This window comes from Podarcis raffonei, chromosome 10, assembly GCF_027172205.1.
Source record: "Podarcis raffonei isolate rPodRaf1 chromosome 10, rPodRaf1.pri, whole genome shotgun sequence".
NCBI classification, from domain to species: Eukaryota; Metazoa; Chordata; class Lepidosauria; order Squamata; family Lacertidae; genus Podarcis; species Podarcis raffonei.
Window position 1 is genome coordinate 10,428,464 of NC_070611.1, and position 19,648 is coordinate 10,448,111.

Below are 19,648 nucleotides of genomic sequence, written 5' to 3' on the forward strand. Positions count from 1 at the left end.
TGAATCTGGACATAATCAAGAACTGAGATAAGTTTCAAAGCAGAAGTGAGAGCTTTAGATCCCCTTTTTTGATTCACTGAAGAGTAGTGAAACATGTATGAAGAGCCCTGCACAATTGTGCTTCACAACAGAAAACCAAGGTTTCCCATTACATCTGAACTGGACCTTGGTCTTTGACTGGTGGACCTAACAATAGCCATCAGTCAGAATGCTTTAGTCAGCAAGTTAAGTAGTAAACTGCAATCCTACACACTTCCCTGGAAATAAGTCTGCAAAGGTCTGCACTCCTAGTTAATCAGCATGCTATGTGGCATATTAAAACTTTGGGTAGACAGAAATGGTCCCCGGAAAGACTATGTGGGGCTTTCTATTGTGTATTATCGCATTCTGTTGTGTATGATTGACGCCGTGTAACATAAACTTGCCAAGAGTCAGCAGGAACAGAAGACTGAATAAACAGTGGTGAAAATAGTATCATTGCATGATCTCATAAAAGCTGTACAGATTCCCTTTAAAATGTTTAATGCAGAAGGCACTAATCCTTACCTGTGGTGTATTCGCTGTCTTTGTTTTCACCTTTATGGCAGTAGCCCAACACCAGAACTACGTTCTTCAGGCTCCCTTTTACCAAACAAACAAAAGTAAGATATAATCCAGTATTCAAAGTTAAACTTTAATTAGTAACGAAACAGTTTCAGTATTAAAAGTACATCGGCTTGGATCCAGCCCCACCCTCTGTGTGCAAATGGAAAGTATCTCAATGCGTGCATTGGCAGCAGCGGCAGGGATTGTCCTATCCCTCTGACTGTAGTCTCTAAGGCCACCCCCAAACCTTTGACAGGGGCTTTGGGAGGAAAGCAGGAAAGTTTCTTTGTGTAAGTAGAAGCAAACTGAGGCTTCTTTAGATTCAGGCCCTGTACTTTGACAAAGTATTATAATTTAAGGCTGCACTTGAAGAAGGCTGCCAAGAAAATAAACAATCAGGAAAGTGCAGAGGGTAAAAATAAACTACAGCACATATTGTAGAATTATGACAAATAGTACTATTGCTCTAAATTCCATACTCAAGTTTTTACAATCAAGAGGAGGAGACTTCGGAGCTCGACTTTTAGCTCATGCAGCAAGCCACAGTAAGCCTTACCAAGTGCAGTTAATGTTCAGACTTTTTGTTTTGAGTCGAAACACTTACCCGGGAGTAAGTTCCACTGAAAACAATACTTACTTTCTAATAGACATGTATAGGATGACACTGTAAGAATCATGTGGGTAGAACAATGAAAAAGATCTTTATTAATATCTAACTTGGGAACTGGAGACTGCAGATGCGTTTCCCACAAGCAAAGTGGTCTTGCTCAACTAACACACATTAATTTTAATAATGGAGGTTAGTGAAAAAGGTATATGAGGGTAGATTTGCTGCAGTACAGTGGTACCTTGGGTTACATATGCTTCAGGTTACAGACTCTGCTAACCCAGAAACAGTGCTTCAGGTTAAGAACTTTGCTTCAGGATGAGAACAGCAATCGTGCTCCGGCGGCGCGGCAGAAGCAGGAGGCCCTATTAGCTAAAGTGGTGCTCCAGGTTAAGAACAGTTTCAGGTTAAGTACGGACCTCCAGAACGAATTAAGTACTTAACCCGAGGTACCACTGTACTTTCGAAATGGTTCAATATGGCCATGGATCAGATGTTAAAAACTGAACACATATGCTTGTAAAGTAAAAATGAAAATGGTAAACATGTGCTCGGTTCCTTGAAGGAAGCAAAGCATAAGCCATACATAAATACATTTCATTCCTGGGACTATGATGATTTCCTGTGAAGCCTTCACTTACCTAACTGGGCTGTCATCATGAATCTAACAGAATCACAGAAATCCCTTATTATTCTTATGGGCCGACGAGTTGAGAGGTCAAGCAGTAAGATATGTCCTCCCCCTGTGCCAATCCAAAGGGCTGTATTCTTCTGCAGGCAGATGCTCTTCACTCTTCCCAAAATAGCAACTTCTTGTTTTGATTCTTTATTCAGGTTTGGCACCTCCTCCCTAAAACAATATGATACCATTGTATGTTAACGTTGCAATGGGTCACGCCTTTCCTTTTGTTTCCCGTATATTTTCACATAAGCATCTCATTAAGCGGCCATTTGTTTAATGGAAAGAAGGACAGAAATGCTTTAAGCTACACCAGCTTCCTATTCTCTCTTTGCACTATCATTTAGAATACTAAAAGCAGACGCCTAGCAATCTCTGGTCACTCCCTGCCTGTGAGAACAACTGCCCAGTTTGAGTAGTTGCCAACATATGTGCTTCTTGCAATACAGTGTGCCTTCATAATAAACCCACAAGAAAAGTTTGTGCATTGTAATACATAGCAAAATCTCTACGGCACTCTTGAGCTACAAATCCACTTTAAATGGGCAAATATATTACAGTAAGAAAAATGATGGGGAAAAGCATAGGAATGTATCAGATAACTACCACACTGTATAACCTCTGTGCAACCAGGACAAACAGGTCACCTGGAAGCCTTTTTATTTATTTTTTACTATTAAAGCTTCGCTTGTGGAACACATTTTTAAAATCAGCTTAACCACCCATGATATCCCTGACTTCTCTGTGACAGCTGTACACAAACTACTCACTTTAGAAAATGCATGCAGTCGATTAGTTCACAAAGCTTCTCTGCCTTTTTATCCCAAACTTCCACAAAATAGCTGTTTTTCTTTGCCAAGTAGATGGATTTGTCTACTGCTATGGAAATGATATTGGCATCACTGTGAGCCCTGTGGCATAATCTGAGGGGCAGAAAAGAAAAATCAGAATGATATATGATGGTACAGAACATATAACATGTGTTTGCAAAGATGGGAAGTTTACAATAGACACCTCTGAAAAGCTTGGTGGACTCCCCCCATCCCTGCAATAACCTAGATCCTACCTGCAGAAGCTCCACATCCGGAGCTGTTCACCTCCCCTGAAAATCTGCTCCTAGGCGTTGAAGTACCCTTCAAAAAAGTGTGTGCCACAGTGGGAGAGGATACTTCCCTTCCCAGCACCAGCTCACACAAGTAAGTACTTTCTGCTCCTACACAGAAATCTCTGGGTACTGAGTTATCCTCAGTGGCTACATGTTTGAATTTAATGCGTGTCCAAACTAAGAGCCTTCAACTGTGGAATGCCCTCCTCCCACAAGTCTGAATGCCATCAATATTGTCATCACTCTAGTGCCAAATTAACCCCCCCCCAGTTGTTGGTTTAGCTGATGGTTGTTTAGCTTCCTCTGCTTTTTGAGCTGACTTTCCTCTGAATTTCATTGTTCTGTTGTGGTGTATTTCATGTTCTATACCAGTGGTTCTCAACCTTTTATTGGCCATGCCAAACCTAAGCATCTCTAAAACCCTGATGCCCCCGTGACATATAATTATTACTATTCAAAAAGTGAACTCCTATTCACGTGGAGGAAGCATAGAAGGACATTCACTGTTAATAACGCATTCTTAAATTGCCCCCCTTAAAAATCAAATTGCCCTGCTGTGGGGTGTGTGCCCCACGTTGGGAACCACAGTTCTATATCCAGCCTAGTATCTGTAAGTTGAAGGGTATGCAACTCCTATAATCCTTGCACATTGAAAATGCTGGCTGGGGCCAATGAGAGTTAAGAGTTCAACAACATCTGGAGGGCATCACATGACCAACTCTGATGTAGATACGTGCAGATAATGTGCAAACGTTTATATATGCTCAATGAGGGCTTGATTTATTGCGAATTGATGTCACTTAAGACTACCTCCATGACATCCATGGATTTGTTCAGATCAGCTTCTGGGCGTCCAAAGTTCACAAGGAAAAAATCAGTGGGAGTTCGCACAGAAATGTATTCCAAGGCGTTTCTAAGAAACACACATGGATCAGCATAATAGAAATAAATGGAAAAATACATCTGACAAAGGTGTGCAGCGTTTATGCAAGCGTGAAAGTACTTGGGACTCCCTGACCCTCAGTCATATGAATGCAAGACACTCAGCATTTGTTTGGAAACTGTAAACTGTTTGGTTAACCTTATCACACAATTTATATTTTACAAGTGATAAGGCCAAATAAGGTTTCTCATGGTTGGGCGAGGAGAATCTTATTCTCCTCATCCCACCAAAAAGATGCAGATAGGGTAAAGAGAAGTACCAGGCAAAAAGAAAAGCAAGATACTTAAAGAATAAATGATGTATTTTAAAGAACACAACCAGAAGAGACAAACGCATGTAGTGAAAATTAAAACAAATGAACTTACATTTGGCTTGTTTTTGTCTCAATGATTTTTTGGACGCAGAAGTCATTAGAAAATGATATAATCTTTGTTCCACAGCCTCCCCAGATTGTATTTTTTTCACATGAATAAACAGATTCTCTTAAGCACATAAGTGGGGTGCTGCGGGTTCCAAGTTGTAAAATCTTCAAAGGTGCAGCATCTTTGCACTGGAAGTATAGCAAAAAAAAAATCGGTGAGAAAAATCTCCAGGCATGAATAAAACACCAGTCCCTGCTGATATACATAACTTTAAATGTTGTTGTTGTTGCATGGTCATTCAACACTGGCAACAACAACAACAACAACAACAATAAAATACCCTGCCTTTTCCCCTGGCGGTACTCAAAGCAGCTTACAAATAAAATTAAGAAATGCTAAAAATATAGGGGGAACAATCATTAAAAACAATTAAACACTGATAAAATTAAAACTGTATACATATATAAAATCTGTTTGAAACCTAAAAATAATTACATTTAAAAAAATACTGGGATATACAAAATCTAAAAGTTCTAAGCATAAACAACTTAAATATAAACGAAGATGCATTCATAAGCATTATGGAAAATGAGAAAATATGAGGAGACACAATTGTTGAAGAGGTAAACATGACTAGTGAAGGAATGAAACTCATTGAGTATGATCCACAATTCTTCTGTAATGCTATAAATGAATTTAACATTGTTTATAAAATGGATTTTGATTAAAATTCCTGAGCCGTTTGTACAGTTTACTATATTTATAAGGAAAGAGAGGAGCAGGTTAGCCACGATTTGATCATTGTGCAAAAGCCCACTGCTCATTTGTGGTAACCCATAATTTGTTTCAGGCTATGGCTTACCATAATGTGTGAAAGGGGCCTTTATGTGGCTTCCCTATTCAGTGATATTTCAATAACATCTGCTGTCAAAGAGTTTTAGAAAGACCTCTAACCTTTGAACACAAATGAAAAGGGGGAAGTGCATCAAAAACTATGTATGTGTTTCATTGCTACAGAATTACTGGAAGATAGCATTGCAGATGTACCTTTACTGCTGTGTCTTTAAAAACCGCTAGCTGCCCATCAGCTGTACCAGCACAAAAATAGTTCTGTTTGCTGAAATGAAACAGGGAATTATATCTTTGAAATAAACTGATTATATATATCTTACTAAATCACTGCATGATCCTTATAGAAATAGCCGTTCACTGCATACTAAATGAACTATTACACAAGCATAATTTTTAGTGAGATGCACCAATATACGTGTGCAATATTATGACTGGAAGCACAAATCAAAAGCATTCAACTTCATTTTTTAAAAGTCTACTCTTCAAGTCATATTGCAATTAGACACCTGCACAAAGACGATAATAATTCTCACAACACCCATTTAAGCTATTTGAATATGTAGATATGAGATGCACAGGTATGTAAAATTATTTCTGGGTGGACATTTTTTTTGTACTTTTCTAACTATAAATCTATTATGAAATTTCACCTATACTTAGATACAACCGTACTTTTGCTTTGCATAAGAGTAGCAGTAAAGACATGTGACAGAATCCGACATCTTCTGAAGTTGGTGCCTGGGCTTCTCCTCTTCTGCATGAAAGACCCACAAACAACCAGAATGAGTTCCTGCTACAATCCAGTTCTCCTTCTCTGCTGAAAGAGTTACCAAGGCCATACACAATACTCTGTTATCTGCAATTTCCTGGTGGGGAACAATATATATAGTAAACATCTGGACACAATTACATAAACGCATATTAGTCTTATTATTATCTTTTTATTTTACCAATTCCCTTGAATTCTAGAAATAGATCTATCCGACTAATTTATCCTTCCAAAATTAGTAGCTACCATGGGGCTATGGAACATGTAAATGCTTCTTTTTCTCTAAGGACAGCTGGTCGGGTCCACTTTTTCTGAACGTTACGCTTTTGTAAGCAGCAGTACATTAAGGAGCAAAGATTAAGTGACCAGCTCCCTGCTGCCCTTCCTTTATTCATAGTAGTAATGAACCTGGATTCTTGAATGTCCAAGGTGTAGCAACTCAAAGGAGGAAATGAATCCACTCACTGGGCCCATCCCGAATAAGCCTACAAAGCACCAGATTCTACACGCAGCCTTCAGAGGAAGTACAGTGGTACCTCGGGATGTGAACGGGATCCGTTCTGGAGCCCCGTTCGCATCCTGAACAGAACGTAAGACGCGACTGCGCAGGTCACGTTTCGATACTTGCGTGGCGATTCCCGCCCCCTCCCACAGATGGAATAAATAAAGACACCGGACACCAGAATTTAGGTTAATGGTGTTGGCTTTTTGCAGTATGGTAACGCTGCAGAGAGCTTGCTGGGGAGACCATGCATTAAAAAGAAAGGACTCAAAAATAACTTAAACAAAGTTTTAATAAGAAAAACAAAAACTCCTTTTACACTAAATACATTAACAACCAAACCAGACCCAACCACCAACCCATCCCCCAGGGTAATGGGAGAGCTAGGTGCTGCTCCTTATATACTACACCCAAAAGCTGACACACCTTAATCAAATACAACTCAGCAGCACCTGCTACGTTTCACAGCTGTAAAGCTGGGTCTCGTTATCTTACTCTGGCCCTTGCTCTGGCCCCTTAAAGACATACACATTGGGTGGAACAATGATGAACCTTTACATTTAAAGAAACCATTCAACATTTCCCCTGCGGTTCATCATTGTGGAACAAAAACATAAAGCATACTTTGTACATGTCTTTCATGTGTAACCTTTGGAAGTGCTTTAGTAAAAATGTCCGCAATTTGATTGTCACCTGGAACATATTCAAATACAATCATTTCGTCAGCAATTAGTTTCTTTACAAACTGTAAACGTAACCTTAAGACTCTAGTGCGCTGCGTATTGGTCTCTGAACACAGGATAGCAAGTCCGCTCTGGGAATCAAAGTAAACTTTTACTGGTAGTGTTACTTGCATCTGTAGGTCTGCAAATACTTGCAGATACCATTCTACATCACGAGTGGCCTGAACGCATGCACATAATTCACTCTCTGTTGTGGAGAGACAAATAATGGTTTGTGTCTGGGACTTCCATTCAAATGGACAACCGTTATAACAAAACACCATACCAGACACACCCCTGCAATTATTTTGTTCCACTGCATGAGATGCATCGCAGAAAATTTCAAAACTTTTGTCAATACTGGTATAAACTGCAACCTATAATGTTTGGTATGTTTAAGGTAATTTCTGAACATCATTGTAGCTTTTTGGCTCAAAAACTGCCTTATTGACATACACAGTATTAAAATGTTCATCTGCAAAACGTTGTGGCTTCTGTCTCTTTCTATCTGAACGTCTCAGTCCGGAAGGAGAGTCAGACTCCTCAGACTTAATGGGATTAAGTGAACCACTAGTTTCAGGTTGTAAATCATTGTCAGATTGAAGAGATGCCTGTAGGCTAAGCTCACGATCAGAAAACTCAAGAGAATCTAACCTCCCCTTGGGTGCCTGTGACTTTAAATCCTCAAACAAATTAGATTCAAAAGACTTTTTGTCTTTTTCCATTAATTCAGAAGCACCATTTCCTGCTGCTGCTGCTTCTTCCTCTTCTTCCTCAGTATTATCTATACCATCAGTATCTTGGAAGACAGCAACTCCATTCCAATTTACAGTTTGTATCATGCTTCTGGTAATATGGAATTTGCCAGTTGCTGGTATGTAAATTCTGTACGCCCCCTGCTGGTAGCCCATTAATTTTCCCTGGACACTACGTTCACCCAATTTCTGCTTAGCGGGATAATGCATAATTACATCTGAACCCCAAATGCGTAGGTATTTCAGATTAGGGCGTTTTTTAAACAGCTTCTCATAGGGGGTGACATCTAAACCAGAATGATAACTGCGATTTCTAACATAACAAAACGCATTAAGCGCTTCAGCCCAAAAGCCTTTGGGCAGATTAGCATCGTGCAGATACGTTTTAACCCCTGCCTGTAGGTCACGCTGCACAACTTCAACAAGCCCATTTTGCCATGGACTTCGGGGGCAAGATAACTCATGAGTAGTCCCCTGTGCTTCCAGGAAATTCTCAAAATCCTCAGAAACAAATTCCCCGCCCCGGTCAGAAAACAGGTTCTTAATTGGTTTGTTAAAGTGCGTTTTTACCCAGTTGCAAAAAACTTTGTACTTCTCAAATGCTTGGGACTTCTCAGCTATTGCATAAGTCCAACAATATCTACTATACTGGTCTATCAGAGTAAGCCAGTACTTAGAACCTCCTAATGATGGTGGGAGTGGCCCAACTAAATCACAATGTACACGCTCAAATGGCTCAGTTACTTTCCTATCTGAGCATCTACCCTTGCGTGCAACCTTAATCTTATTCTTGCAACAGGATAGACATTGCATAAAGAATTTACATGGTTTTAAGTTGAGGCCATTAACAATATTCTTTGTCTTAATTACATCAGCAAAATTCAGGTGTCCCAGAATTCTGTGCGCCTCATGGACACACCCGGAATGTGGCCTTACATTCCTCAACCCCTGGCTTGACTGTGCTGCTCTGCAATTTATAGGCGATTGGGAGTAGGTGCGAAAATACAGTCTATATAAACCATCAGATTCCCGGGCATACAATAGACGTTTGTTCCCATCGAAAAACTCACACATTGACTTTAAGAAACGCACAGTTATGCCTTGATGAGCAAAGCACCGTACTGATAATAAATTGTCGACTGACGGGCAGTAAACGCAGTTCGCTATTGTAATGTTTAAAGAGTCAAGTTTAACAGTACCCCTGCCAAGCGACTGCAAGACTTGTGAATTGGCTAAATGTACATTACCAATTTCCTCTTCGAAAGAAATAAACAAGCTTCGATCGTTGCAGATATGCTGAGATGCTCCTGAGTCCACAACAAAAGACTTCCACTTGGCACGTTTAAGTCTTTTACGATCTGTTGTCCTAGCATGGAAAACTCGCGGCTCGTTTCTGTCTCTACTATACGATGTCGGCTGCTGGGCTGACGACCGTGACTGACGAACAGAAACAGGCTTGGGAGTACTTTGCTTTCTTTTGGATCTGCAGTCCTTTGCAAAATGTCCTTGCTTATTGCAGAACCAACAACGCTTGGCAGCTTTAAATACAGTTGTATCACCACAAGTTTGCATATGGCGTTCCTCATTACTTCTGGAAATAGGAGTGCTTATGGCACAAGCCTCCCTTCTGTCCAACTCGCCCATTAATCTTGCCGTCACCCCTTCCACAGTTAATTGTGCTGGTGGAACGGCAGATATCTGGCTAGCTATACCATCGAAGTCCTCATTAAGGGAACAAAGAATGATAAAAACATACTGAATATCAGGTATGTCCATGTCCCTTCGAATTAATTCGCCGCGTATTGCCTCCAGACGTCTCAAGTGTGCTGCCAAATCACCACCAGGCTGCAACTTCGTCTGGTACAACTGCTTGAAAAACGTCAATGCAGATGCTGACTCTTTTCTAACATGCACTGCTACAAGACTGTCCCACATTTCTTTGGCAGTTTTCTTATTTCTTATATAGACTACTTGCTGGTCGCTGACTGCCAAATTAATTATCGCCCTGGCTTTTGCATCTCCTTTCGACCAAGCATTAGTTACAGGGTCAGGAGGGTCATCAGTTACATAGGTCCATACTTCTCTAGAGGTCAAAAGCGCCTCCACCCGAAAAGACCATAAACTATAGTTCTCATCTGTTAGCTGTGGGAAGACCAGAGCCTTCTCAGCTTCAGGAACCCGGTCAACCATTCTGGAACTCTTCCAGACCCACAGAACTACGCTAACAGGAGAAGGAGTTTTCAAACCTTTCTCAGAGTCCAAAAATATGCAGTCATCCACTCAGCAGCTGGGCCCATAACCAAAGATGTTGGCTTTTTGCAGTATGGTAACGCTGCAGAGAGCTTGCTGGGGAGACCATGCATTAAAAAGAAAGGACTCAAAAATAACTTAAACAAAGTTTTAATAAGAAAAACAAAAACTCCTTTTACACTAAATACATTAACAACCAAACCAGACCCAACCACCAACCCATCCCCCAGGGTAATGGGAGAGCTAGGTGCTGCTCCTTATATACTACACCCAAAAGCTGACACACCTTAATCAAATACAACTCAGCAGCACCTGCTACGTTTCACAGCTGTAAAGCTGGGTCTCGTTATCTTACTCTGGCCCTTGCTCTGGCCCCTTAAAGACATACACATTGGGTGGAACAATGATGAACCTTTACATTTAAAGAAACCATTCAACAAATGGGTGAAAAATGGGCACAACTTTATTGATTAGAGGCAAGGCTTTAGGCATTGGCCCTATCAGACTAACCGGTATAAAACCGGGAAGAGTTAAGCACCAACAGGGGGAGCCCCCGAGATGCACATCGCTAGGCGCTCCCCGAGGGGTTACCGCTCGGGAGCGCGCTTTAGGCCCTAGCCTCCATAGGTTTCGGACGAGGCGACTACCCTTCATCATTTGGGGGAGGTGATGGCGTTCCTCCCCCCAACTCATTTGCATAATAATCCCCCTGCCAATGCCTAACCGCCCAAACCAAAGGTGTTGTGACGTTTTGCTATGAGGTAGGCGAAAAAACCAAGTGGCTTCCAAAATACAGCCAATTAGCCAAATGGGAAAACTCCTACCAGGCCCCTTGCGGCGACCAGCCGAAGCCCATAGCAAAGTCCAGATGAGAACCTAAAGGGTGGGAGGGTGGGAAACCGCAGCTGCTGAAAAGAAAGAAAGGGGCGAGCACGGGCTGCCCTGACCTTAAATGCCACCTAGTAAGCCCGCCCCCACCACCAGCCGATTGGCTGGCGGAGCGAATAATGAATATTAATGAGACCCGGGAATCCCTGAGTCCCGCGGGGCTGCAGCCCGCCCTGCGAGGACATAGATGGGGGCATGAGCCTGTAACCCCCCCCTTATGTTGGGAGTGGCTTTCCGCGCACAACGTCATTTTGACCGTCTGCGCATGCGGCGAAACCCGGAAGTAACACGCTCCATTACTTCTGGGTCGTCGCGGAACGCAACCCGAAAATACTTATCCTGAAGCGTATTTATCCCGATGTATGACTGTACCTTTATCTATGAAGGCTGATAGACTTCCATCTCCTCTGAGGACCAAGAAAGCCCTGCACAGCTTCCATTGGCCAAGTCCCAGCAGCTTGAAAAGCCTACCACCTGAATACAGTGGTACCTCGGGTTAAGTATTTAATTCATTCCGGAGGTCCATTCTTAACCTGAAACTGTTCTTAACCTGAAGCACCACTTTAGCTAATGGGGCCTCCTGCTGCCGCTGCGCCACCACCGCACGATTTCTGTTCTCATCCTGAAGCAAAGTTCTTAACCCGAGGTAATATTTCTGGGTTAGCAGAGTCTGTAACCTGAAGCGTATGTAACCTGAAGCGTATGTAACCCGAGGTACCACTGTACTAGGCTCTCCTGCATGATTGCTGACTGTGGTCCTGGAAGACTTGTTCTTTTATTTTGAACCAGAACCCTTGTTCCAGTTCAGGGAACTAAACGACTAAACAACAACACCCATTGAGTATGTAATTGAATGCTATTATGAGACTGATAGATCTGAGATGTAAAAGAAATCTCCATTACAAAATGCAAAACAAAACAAGCAAACCTTTCTATGGCATGCAAATATATATACATGCTGAATTAACTGCCCTTTGAGATTCTACTAAGGTATGAAGTTTATTATATAAGTATTGCATCTACCAGGACTGAAGCATTTGTATTAAGAACCAGCTTTTACACCTACCTGACACCCGTGTCCATCTGAATTTAAATCAATAAATGAGATCTGTGCTGCTTCTAAGTTTCCGCTACCTATCCAGATTCCTGTCTTCTTACAACTTGGATTTGCAGCAACCATGCAATCTGCTCCAAAAGGAGAGGGTACTGAGATGTATCTCATCAAGCAGACAAGTTCTGCCGAATTCAAAATATCATAAACCTGCAGAAATAGCACATTAGTAGCAACAGTGAGTAATGGCCCCTTCTTATACATTATGTTCCTTACACCACAGTAATAAAATGCACTGCCAATACTGCATATACTGTATTGTTTAGAAAGGCGTTTAATGACACATTCATTTATGCAGCAGATCAGATGGTCTTTTCCACTTATAAACACAGTAAATGCCATACCTGAGCAGATGTAGGTCTTTCCTGAGGATTTTCTTTCAAACATTTCTTAATTAAATCTTCAACTTCTGGCCAGGGGGTGCAGCTATATTCTTTGACAGGATCTAGAATTTAAGTTTTTGAGTTTCAGATGAAGAAAAGGAACTACACAGAGCAGGGTTAAGTATACAGTCCTCTGCGCACCAGAAGCAGTTTAGTCACACGACCCGGAAAGCTTTCTGTGGACAAACACCAGCTCTCTCGGCCTGAAAGTGAGATGAGTGCCGCAACCCCATAGTCACCTTTGACTGGACTTAACCGTCCAAGGGTCCTTTACCTTTTTATAGTAAAATCAATTGTTTTTAAATTCTTGCTTACTGCAAGAATTCCTTCAGTCAAAATGGGTTTGAAAAGAATGTACATCCCTCGTCTTATTTTTCTGTGTATAAGACGAGGTTTTTTGCTAAGTCTTGTTTCTTTCACAGAAGAGCCCAAAATTTACTCTCAGCATCAAGACACAGAGAATTAAACAAATTTTAAAATATTGGTCCTCATGAACTCCAAGCAGCGGATGGTACACTGTTATTTAATACTGTTTTGTAACCTTGTTCTCTTCAGTGTAACTATTTGCTGCTTACACAAGTATTTCCTTAACCTTGCTTTAATGTTAGAATGGACCACCCCCACCCACGCAGAATTGTGTGCACACATAATACAGTGGTACCTCGGGTTACATACGCTTCAGGTTACACACTCTGTTAACCCAGAAATAGTGCTTCAGGTTAAGAACTTTGCTTCAGGATGAGAACAAAAATCGTGCTCTGGGGGCGCAGCGGCAGCGGGAGGCCCTATTAGCTAAAGTGGTGCTTCAGGGTAAGAACAGTTTCAGGTTAAGAACGGACCTCCGGAACGAATTAAGTACTTAACCCGAGGTACCACTGTACACATAATGTCCTACACATACCATCTTATATGAGGACATTAAATAATGAAAAATAAACCACCAGTGAACAACCTGAGTATATCAACATAACTAAGGAGGCACAATGTATTCTGTAAACTTACATGGCAGTGGTTGAGCCAGATAATATTAGCTGCCCTGAATTTCTGTTGGTTTTAATGGAACACTGTGCACCGAATGTTTGCAGTGCCTTCAGTTTCCAGGCCACTTGATATCTTTATTCCAAACCTTTCCTCTTCTGCCTTTTTGGCTTTCCGTACTGTCTACTGCTCATGCAACAACCACTGTATTGAGCACTAGGAGAAGTAAACATACCTGGCAATTTTCCATGGATAGCTAAGTCATCAAATTCATTAGGAAATTTCATGCCTTCTAATATTCTCCCACCAGCTGTTAAAATGTCATACAGGAGCAAGCCAAATGAATAAACATCAGCTTGCTGATTGTAAATAACATTTCCTCTTGCAACTTCTGGTGCTCTGAAGCCTAAAAAATAATACCCAAGTCATTAATTGTTATGCTTCTTGCCATGCTGTTGCTGTATTTGTTGTTCTAATTTAGGAATCTCAAGTTATGTTAAGCGACATAAGAAACTTCACACGAACAACAACTATTTAGGGCCTAAAAAGAGCCGAGAGCTTCCAGAAAGCAATCATGGACGTTAATAAGAAAAACCATCTCTTACACTCTGTCTGTCTCTCTTTCCACAGAAGCATAATATACTAAGGAGAATAAGAAAGTCACCGAAAGACTTTATACACAGGTTCTCATACATCTACTCAAAGTCCAAGCTGGCTATGGAGTCAACAAGCAACAACCCCAAAAAGGTAAACTGAAACTTTTGGCTATGAGAGGCTGCCCCATACTAATGCAATATGGAGATCTGACTTATTAGTCTATCTAGCTCAGTAGTTTACACTGAATGGCTCTCAAGTCAGGGGATTCTCTCAGCCAAATGTGGATACGCTCAGGATTAAACATGGGACCTTCTGCATGCAAAGCAGATTTTGTTTTCCAAATTCAATAAAGATTCTGTGCCTGTTTTAAGATGCAACCCCACCACTACTTACCTGAGAGTAATATAATAATAATTTATTATTTGTACCCCGCCCATCTGGGTGGGTCTCCCCAGCCACTCTGGGCAGCTTCCAACAAAGATTAAAAATAGATTAAGTAAGCACCATTTAACCCAATGGAACTTATTTTTGAGTAGACATGACTAGGATTGCACTGCAAGCCAGCTTATTAAAATAACACATGTTGAAACATCTTGTTCTGTATCCCTAAACAGTCCTTCTCAGTGGTTTTACAGAGACATAGGAAAAGAAGCAATTGTGTATGTTCAAGGAAAGGATTATGAAGATGAAAAATTGCCACCACTACCTGCAGGACCCTGACAGGGTTCTAGGAAGCAGGAGTTAAGCCTGTGTTCCCAAATGGAAGAGAGTAATCATTTATTTTAAAACCATTTCCCCTTAGGATGGGGAGAGTAAGGCTGGTCACTGGCTTTGGAAAATTTAGTTCTTCTAAATTGCATTTCTCAAATGAGTCATGATGTTAACCTTGTTACACTACAAGAGACTCATGTGATACCTTGATTTGATTAAATATGAAGACTTTCATACCTGGTGTGCCCTCAGATGTTTTTATCCCCATTCTACAGCAATACTGGGCGATACCATAATCGGCAATCTTTGCAATGACCGCTGAATTGGGATACAGTGTAAAGAGAAGCACATTGTGGGGCTTTAGATCGCGGTAGATTATCATTGCTGAATGAAGATACCTGTGAGAAAAATATATGTATTGGAAATATTGAAAATGAGAAGTAGTGCCAGGCAGCTTCAAAACATCTAGTCATACGTGAACAGAGTGCACAACACTTCAGATTTATCAAATTTAGGAAATCCATTAGTATACGTGAATATTACTTAGCAGAAATAGAATATTCAGAAACATGTATTGCAATGGGGAAAAATCCATTTTGATTTTTTTGTGCTGAAACAAACATTTAAAGATAGTTTTACCTTAAGCCATCGGCTACATGTAGAGCTATCCTGTGCTGGAGTGTTCTGGTTAGACTGGCATTGTCTTGTTGCAGCAATCGATCTAGAGACCCTTTTGGTGCCAATTCCATGACAAGCATTCGGGGACGCACTGCTGCAGCCAGCAAGAGCACTAAACTAGGGTGATGAAGATGGCAAAGCACTGCAAGTTCCTAGAAACAGTAAAATTAAAATGAAGCAACAGAAACACAAGCACTGGTTTTTCAGTGGCAGTTCTGTGCTCAGGTGGGTGGGAGGTCAAGTAGATTATTGGAGCCAACTCTATCTTGTATGCACAAAGTGTCAGAAAACAATTTGGGAAGGGCTTCTAAATCCCTACTTTGCCAATGTTATACGACAAGTTATTGTGTTAACTTGTAATAACTTCCCTATAGCCAGAAACACAAATTCTTAAAAGTTAAGGTAATTCAAGTATTAACAGCCCCCATTTCTTTTACAGAGGAAATCCAAGGTGGCCAAGCAGTTAAAATATAAACATAAAAAATACAAAAACACAAAAATAACCGTGGGATACAAAAACCTGGGGATAACCAGTTTCCCCAACTAGCAGTACTACTGTCTTATCTGGATTTAAATTGTTCACCCAGTCCCTCAAAGCATTCAAAAAGTGGTTCAAATATTTAGAAAGTGAGTTTTTCTTCTTTTAAGCTGCTGAAACCTTCAGAATGGGTGCTTCCCCAAACAAGCTCTTCAAAGACTTACTTGTCTTAGAAGTCTAAGAGATGTGTGCTTATTAAAAATCTTTACAGCTGCCTCATTTCCACTGTAAGAAGCACGGTATACAGATCCAAATCCACCATCACCTTTCACGGAAGAAAACAGAACACAATGTTAAAAATATATAGACTGTAATCCATCCCGAATTTGCCAGGGCCCGTTCTTTAAAATATATAGTACAAAGAATTCCTTTTTGTATGTTCTACAATATAGGTGCTCCCTATACTTCTCAAGAACTGGTCAATGAACAAGTTAAATTAGGCCTCATATAATTTATCAATCAATTTGCACAGTTAATCTATTTTATTCAACTCAGAATAAAATGGATAAATGTTAAAATGTTATGTACTAGGGTAATCAGGGTGTTCAGTGCCAATAGCCCCTCTCTCATATAAGTATGCCCCTCTTGATTCAAGGAATGTATACTGATTTGTAAAATTATACAAGCTGGCAGTCTCATAGCTATAGCAACAATAATAGTTACCTAGAAGAAATTCTGGTGTTTGGCAAAATACTAGTTCCTCATTTTTCAACATTATATTTCTAGGTAAATCGGCCAGTATCAGGTCTGGAGCAATTCGGGCAATTGCAATAGTGCATTTTGGCTGATCTGGATTCACCAAGAGGTCACCTATATGAATAAAGAGAAACAAAAATACAAAAGATTGAACAAAGAGATTGTCACAGTCCGGGTCATTGGCAGCAGCAGTCCAGACCCGACACGCCGGGACCAGGCTATAGATGGTAACAATGGTAGCAGTTCAATGGAGGACAGAAACTGGAGAAGGAGAAGGAACTGGAGCAAGGCTAGGAATGCTGAAGTAGGATCAGGAACTGGATCAGGAAATAAAGCAGGATCAGGAGCAAAAGTAGGAACTGGCAACAGCTGGGAATAAACAACGTTGCTGTGGCAAAGAGCCAGGGGAAAATGCATCTCCTGATCTGGCCACACCTGCCAGGCTGCACCTGACTCCCCCAAAACAAATACAGCAAGGGCCTGGTTCTGCAACTCCTCACTGTGCTCAAGACCTGGCCCCTGCAAATATGCATGTATTCCATGCATATATGTATTAGGATACATATAAAATTCTATGTACCTTTGAATAATAAATGCTATATATTTAAAGAGGTTAAATGGCATCATTTGTTGTGAAGCACAAAACAAAAACACTGATCTGTTGTTAAAGGTCCTCTGGCCAGACGGTTTCTGTAACTTGAAAGATCAATTCAAACAGCTTATCACCACTGTGAAACTTCTGTTATTCTGGAAGGTGCAAAATCTTGGCTTATAGCTGTAGATATATACATTTGTGTAATGCATCATTGTACTGGGAGCCGAATAGAAGCATACAGAAACCACAGAAGTGATAAATCTAATGATATCCAGAGCTGCAGTACGTATTATATTTGTACTGGCAGTTAACAGAAGCTGTTTGGAGTTTACCATCCAGGATGAAGTTGATCCTAGGAGCTCCTGAGTGCAGCTGATCTCAGCGGTGTTTGCATTCAGTGCTGAATTTAAATTCAGTACAAAAACCAAGTTGTGCCACTGACGGATTGGCTGCACTTGGGAGACTCCTGAGTGGAACCGATCGCAGTGGGCCTTGTATTTGGCGAACAATTGGGAGTGCACTGTTATGTTCACAATAGTTCTTTTGCAGTCATGGCTGCGTAAGCTCCATGCCTGATATCAAACGATGTCAGGTGTGGGACATCTTGGTGGGACTTGGGGAAAACAGTCTCATGACCAAATTGGGATCCTTGGTGGTCTTAAATCACGCCCCCAGGCTGAAGGTCCCCTACCTGTGAATTAGGCTATCTGTGATAAAAATACAAGTATATTGATGAGAACAGATATACATTTATTTGCACACTGAAAAGGTATTTTAGGATGGCTTTGTTAAAGCACTAGATACCTTCTTCTGCTTTTTTCAGAAGGTCATCAAGTAATATTTGCTGGTGCTCCTCACCATCCTCAAAGCTATACAAAGCCCATTTTTTCAAGAGTGTTTCTCCTTCACCACAAACATCCACTTCTAGCAAGCCCGGAAACCATTCTTCCATAAGAGAATCAATGTGATCAACAACTTGCCCCAAGAGGATGCAACCTGGATGAGAGTCAAGAAAATGTTATTCGGACCGTGGTGTGCTACAGCTACAAAGAGCAAACCCAACATCATTCTCCTCCTCAAAATATTCATTCTGATGTAAGTTTAACCTTTTCTGCAGGAAGGCACAGTAATTTTGAGGAAACTGTTTGGGTTGTTTTCAAAAACTGCCGATTCCACCAGGCAATAGGCTTCAGGCGACCAGTTCAGATATATGCCTTGCCTCCAGTACATCCTGTTAGGACGAAGAGCTCGTTCTGCAGAGAAAGAAAAAAATGGCTTTGCAAGACTATTTTCCTGCTGTAAGTCTACACAGGTTATTTGACAAAGCACACCACCTCTTACCTATATATTGCCATGATTTTATATCACTGCATGAAAGTGCAAAGCATAAACACGTAAGTAACTGCATATTTGCATGTTAGTATGGCCTCAGAACATGTATAACATGTCATGAATCAGTTGAGAAAGATAAACTGAAATAATGAAATACTGATTCAGCAAAGGCTAGGGTTCAACTATAATACATTAAAAATTACAGCATTTTTTGCTCTTTAAGATTCACTTTTCCCCTCCTAAAAAATAAGGGGAAATGTGTGTGCGTCTTATGGAGCGAATGCAGGCTGCGCAGCTATCCCAGAAGCCAGAACAGCAAGAGGGCTCGCTGCTTTCGCTGCGCAGCTATCTCTCTTGCTGTTCTGGCTTCTGGGATTCAGAATATTTTTTTTCTTGTTTTCCTCCTCCAAAAACTAGGTGCGTCTTATGGTCTGGTGCGTCTTATAGAGCAAAAAATACAGTAGTAAGCAAAAGAAGTAGCTCCATTATTTATTTCAACCTTTCCTCCCCCGTGCCCACCCCAATTTGTAATTTTTAAAATAACATACTACTGTATCAGGAATCTGATTTATACCAGTTCAGAATACTGATTTATACTGGATCAGACTACCATTTAATTCCTTATTGTTTATTCCTGACTTGGCAGCAATTTTCCAGCAACAGAGGCATTTCTGTTAAATAGAGATCCTAGGAAGGGGACAAATTGAGATTGCAGAGTTTTGAAAAATTAAAAGGGAAGGTGAGAGATTGGTTGCATTATCATCAAATAAATGAAGTGTTCAAATTGGACAGTAAAATTGGCTTTCAGGTGGAAAAATCAAAATTAGAGACTGAACTGTTAGAATCCAGTACTAAGAATTTGTCAAAAATGTACAACTTGCTGCTGAAATGGAATACACAAGATGAAACGGTTAAATCAACTATGATTAAATGGGCTCAGGACATTGGTCATAATATTTTGTTCGCTGACTGGGAAAAGTTGTGGACCACCGGGATGAAATTTACGGCAT

General features: G+C 40.8%; 1 protein-coding gene across 4 annotated transcripts in view; it reads right to left on the reverse strand.

Moving 5' to 3' along the window:
- The window catches only part of LRRK2 (leucine rich repeat kinase 2), an 85,954-nt gene that overhangs the window by 4,292 nt on the left and 62,014 nt on the right, over positions 1–19,648 (reverse strand). For all 4 annotated transcript variants that reach the window (XM_053406114.1, XM_053406113.1, XM_053406112.1 and 1 more), the window contains 15 exons: positions 18,413–18,559; positions 18,111–18,302; positions 16,679–16,825; positions 16,180–16,280; positions 15,439–15,629; positions 15,037–15,197; positions 13,727–13,897; positions 12,475–12,575; positions 12,086–12,280; positions 5,806–5,999; positions 5,329–5,398; positions 4,285–4,469; positions 2,642–2,794; positions 1,834–2,042; positions 547–621 (listed from right to left, as the gene is read on the reverse strand). In XM_053406114.1, coding sequence (XP_053262089.1) covers positions 547–621; positions 1,834–2,042; positions 2,642–2,794; positions 4,285–4,469; positions 5,329–5,398; positions 5,806–5,999; positions 12,086–12,280; positions 12,475–12,575; positions 13,727–13,897; positions 15,037–15,197; positions 15,439–15,629; positions 16,180–16,280; positions 16,679–16,825; positions 18,111–18,302; positions 18,413–18,559 — 2,292 coding nt within the window. The remainder of the gene's footprint in view (positions 1–546; positions 622–1,833; positions 2,043–2,641; positions 2,795–4,284; positions 4,470–5,328; positions 5,399–5,805; positions 6,000–12,085; positions 12,281–12,474; positions 12,576–13,726; positions 13,898–15,036; positions 15,198–15,438; positions 15,630–16,179; positions 16,281–16,678; positions 16,826–18,110; positions 18,303–18,412; positions 18,560–19,648) is intronic.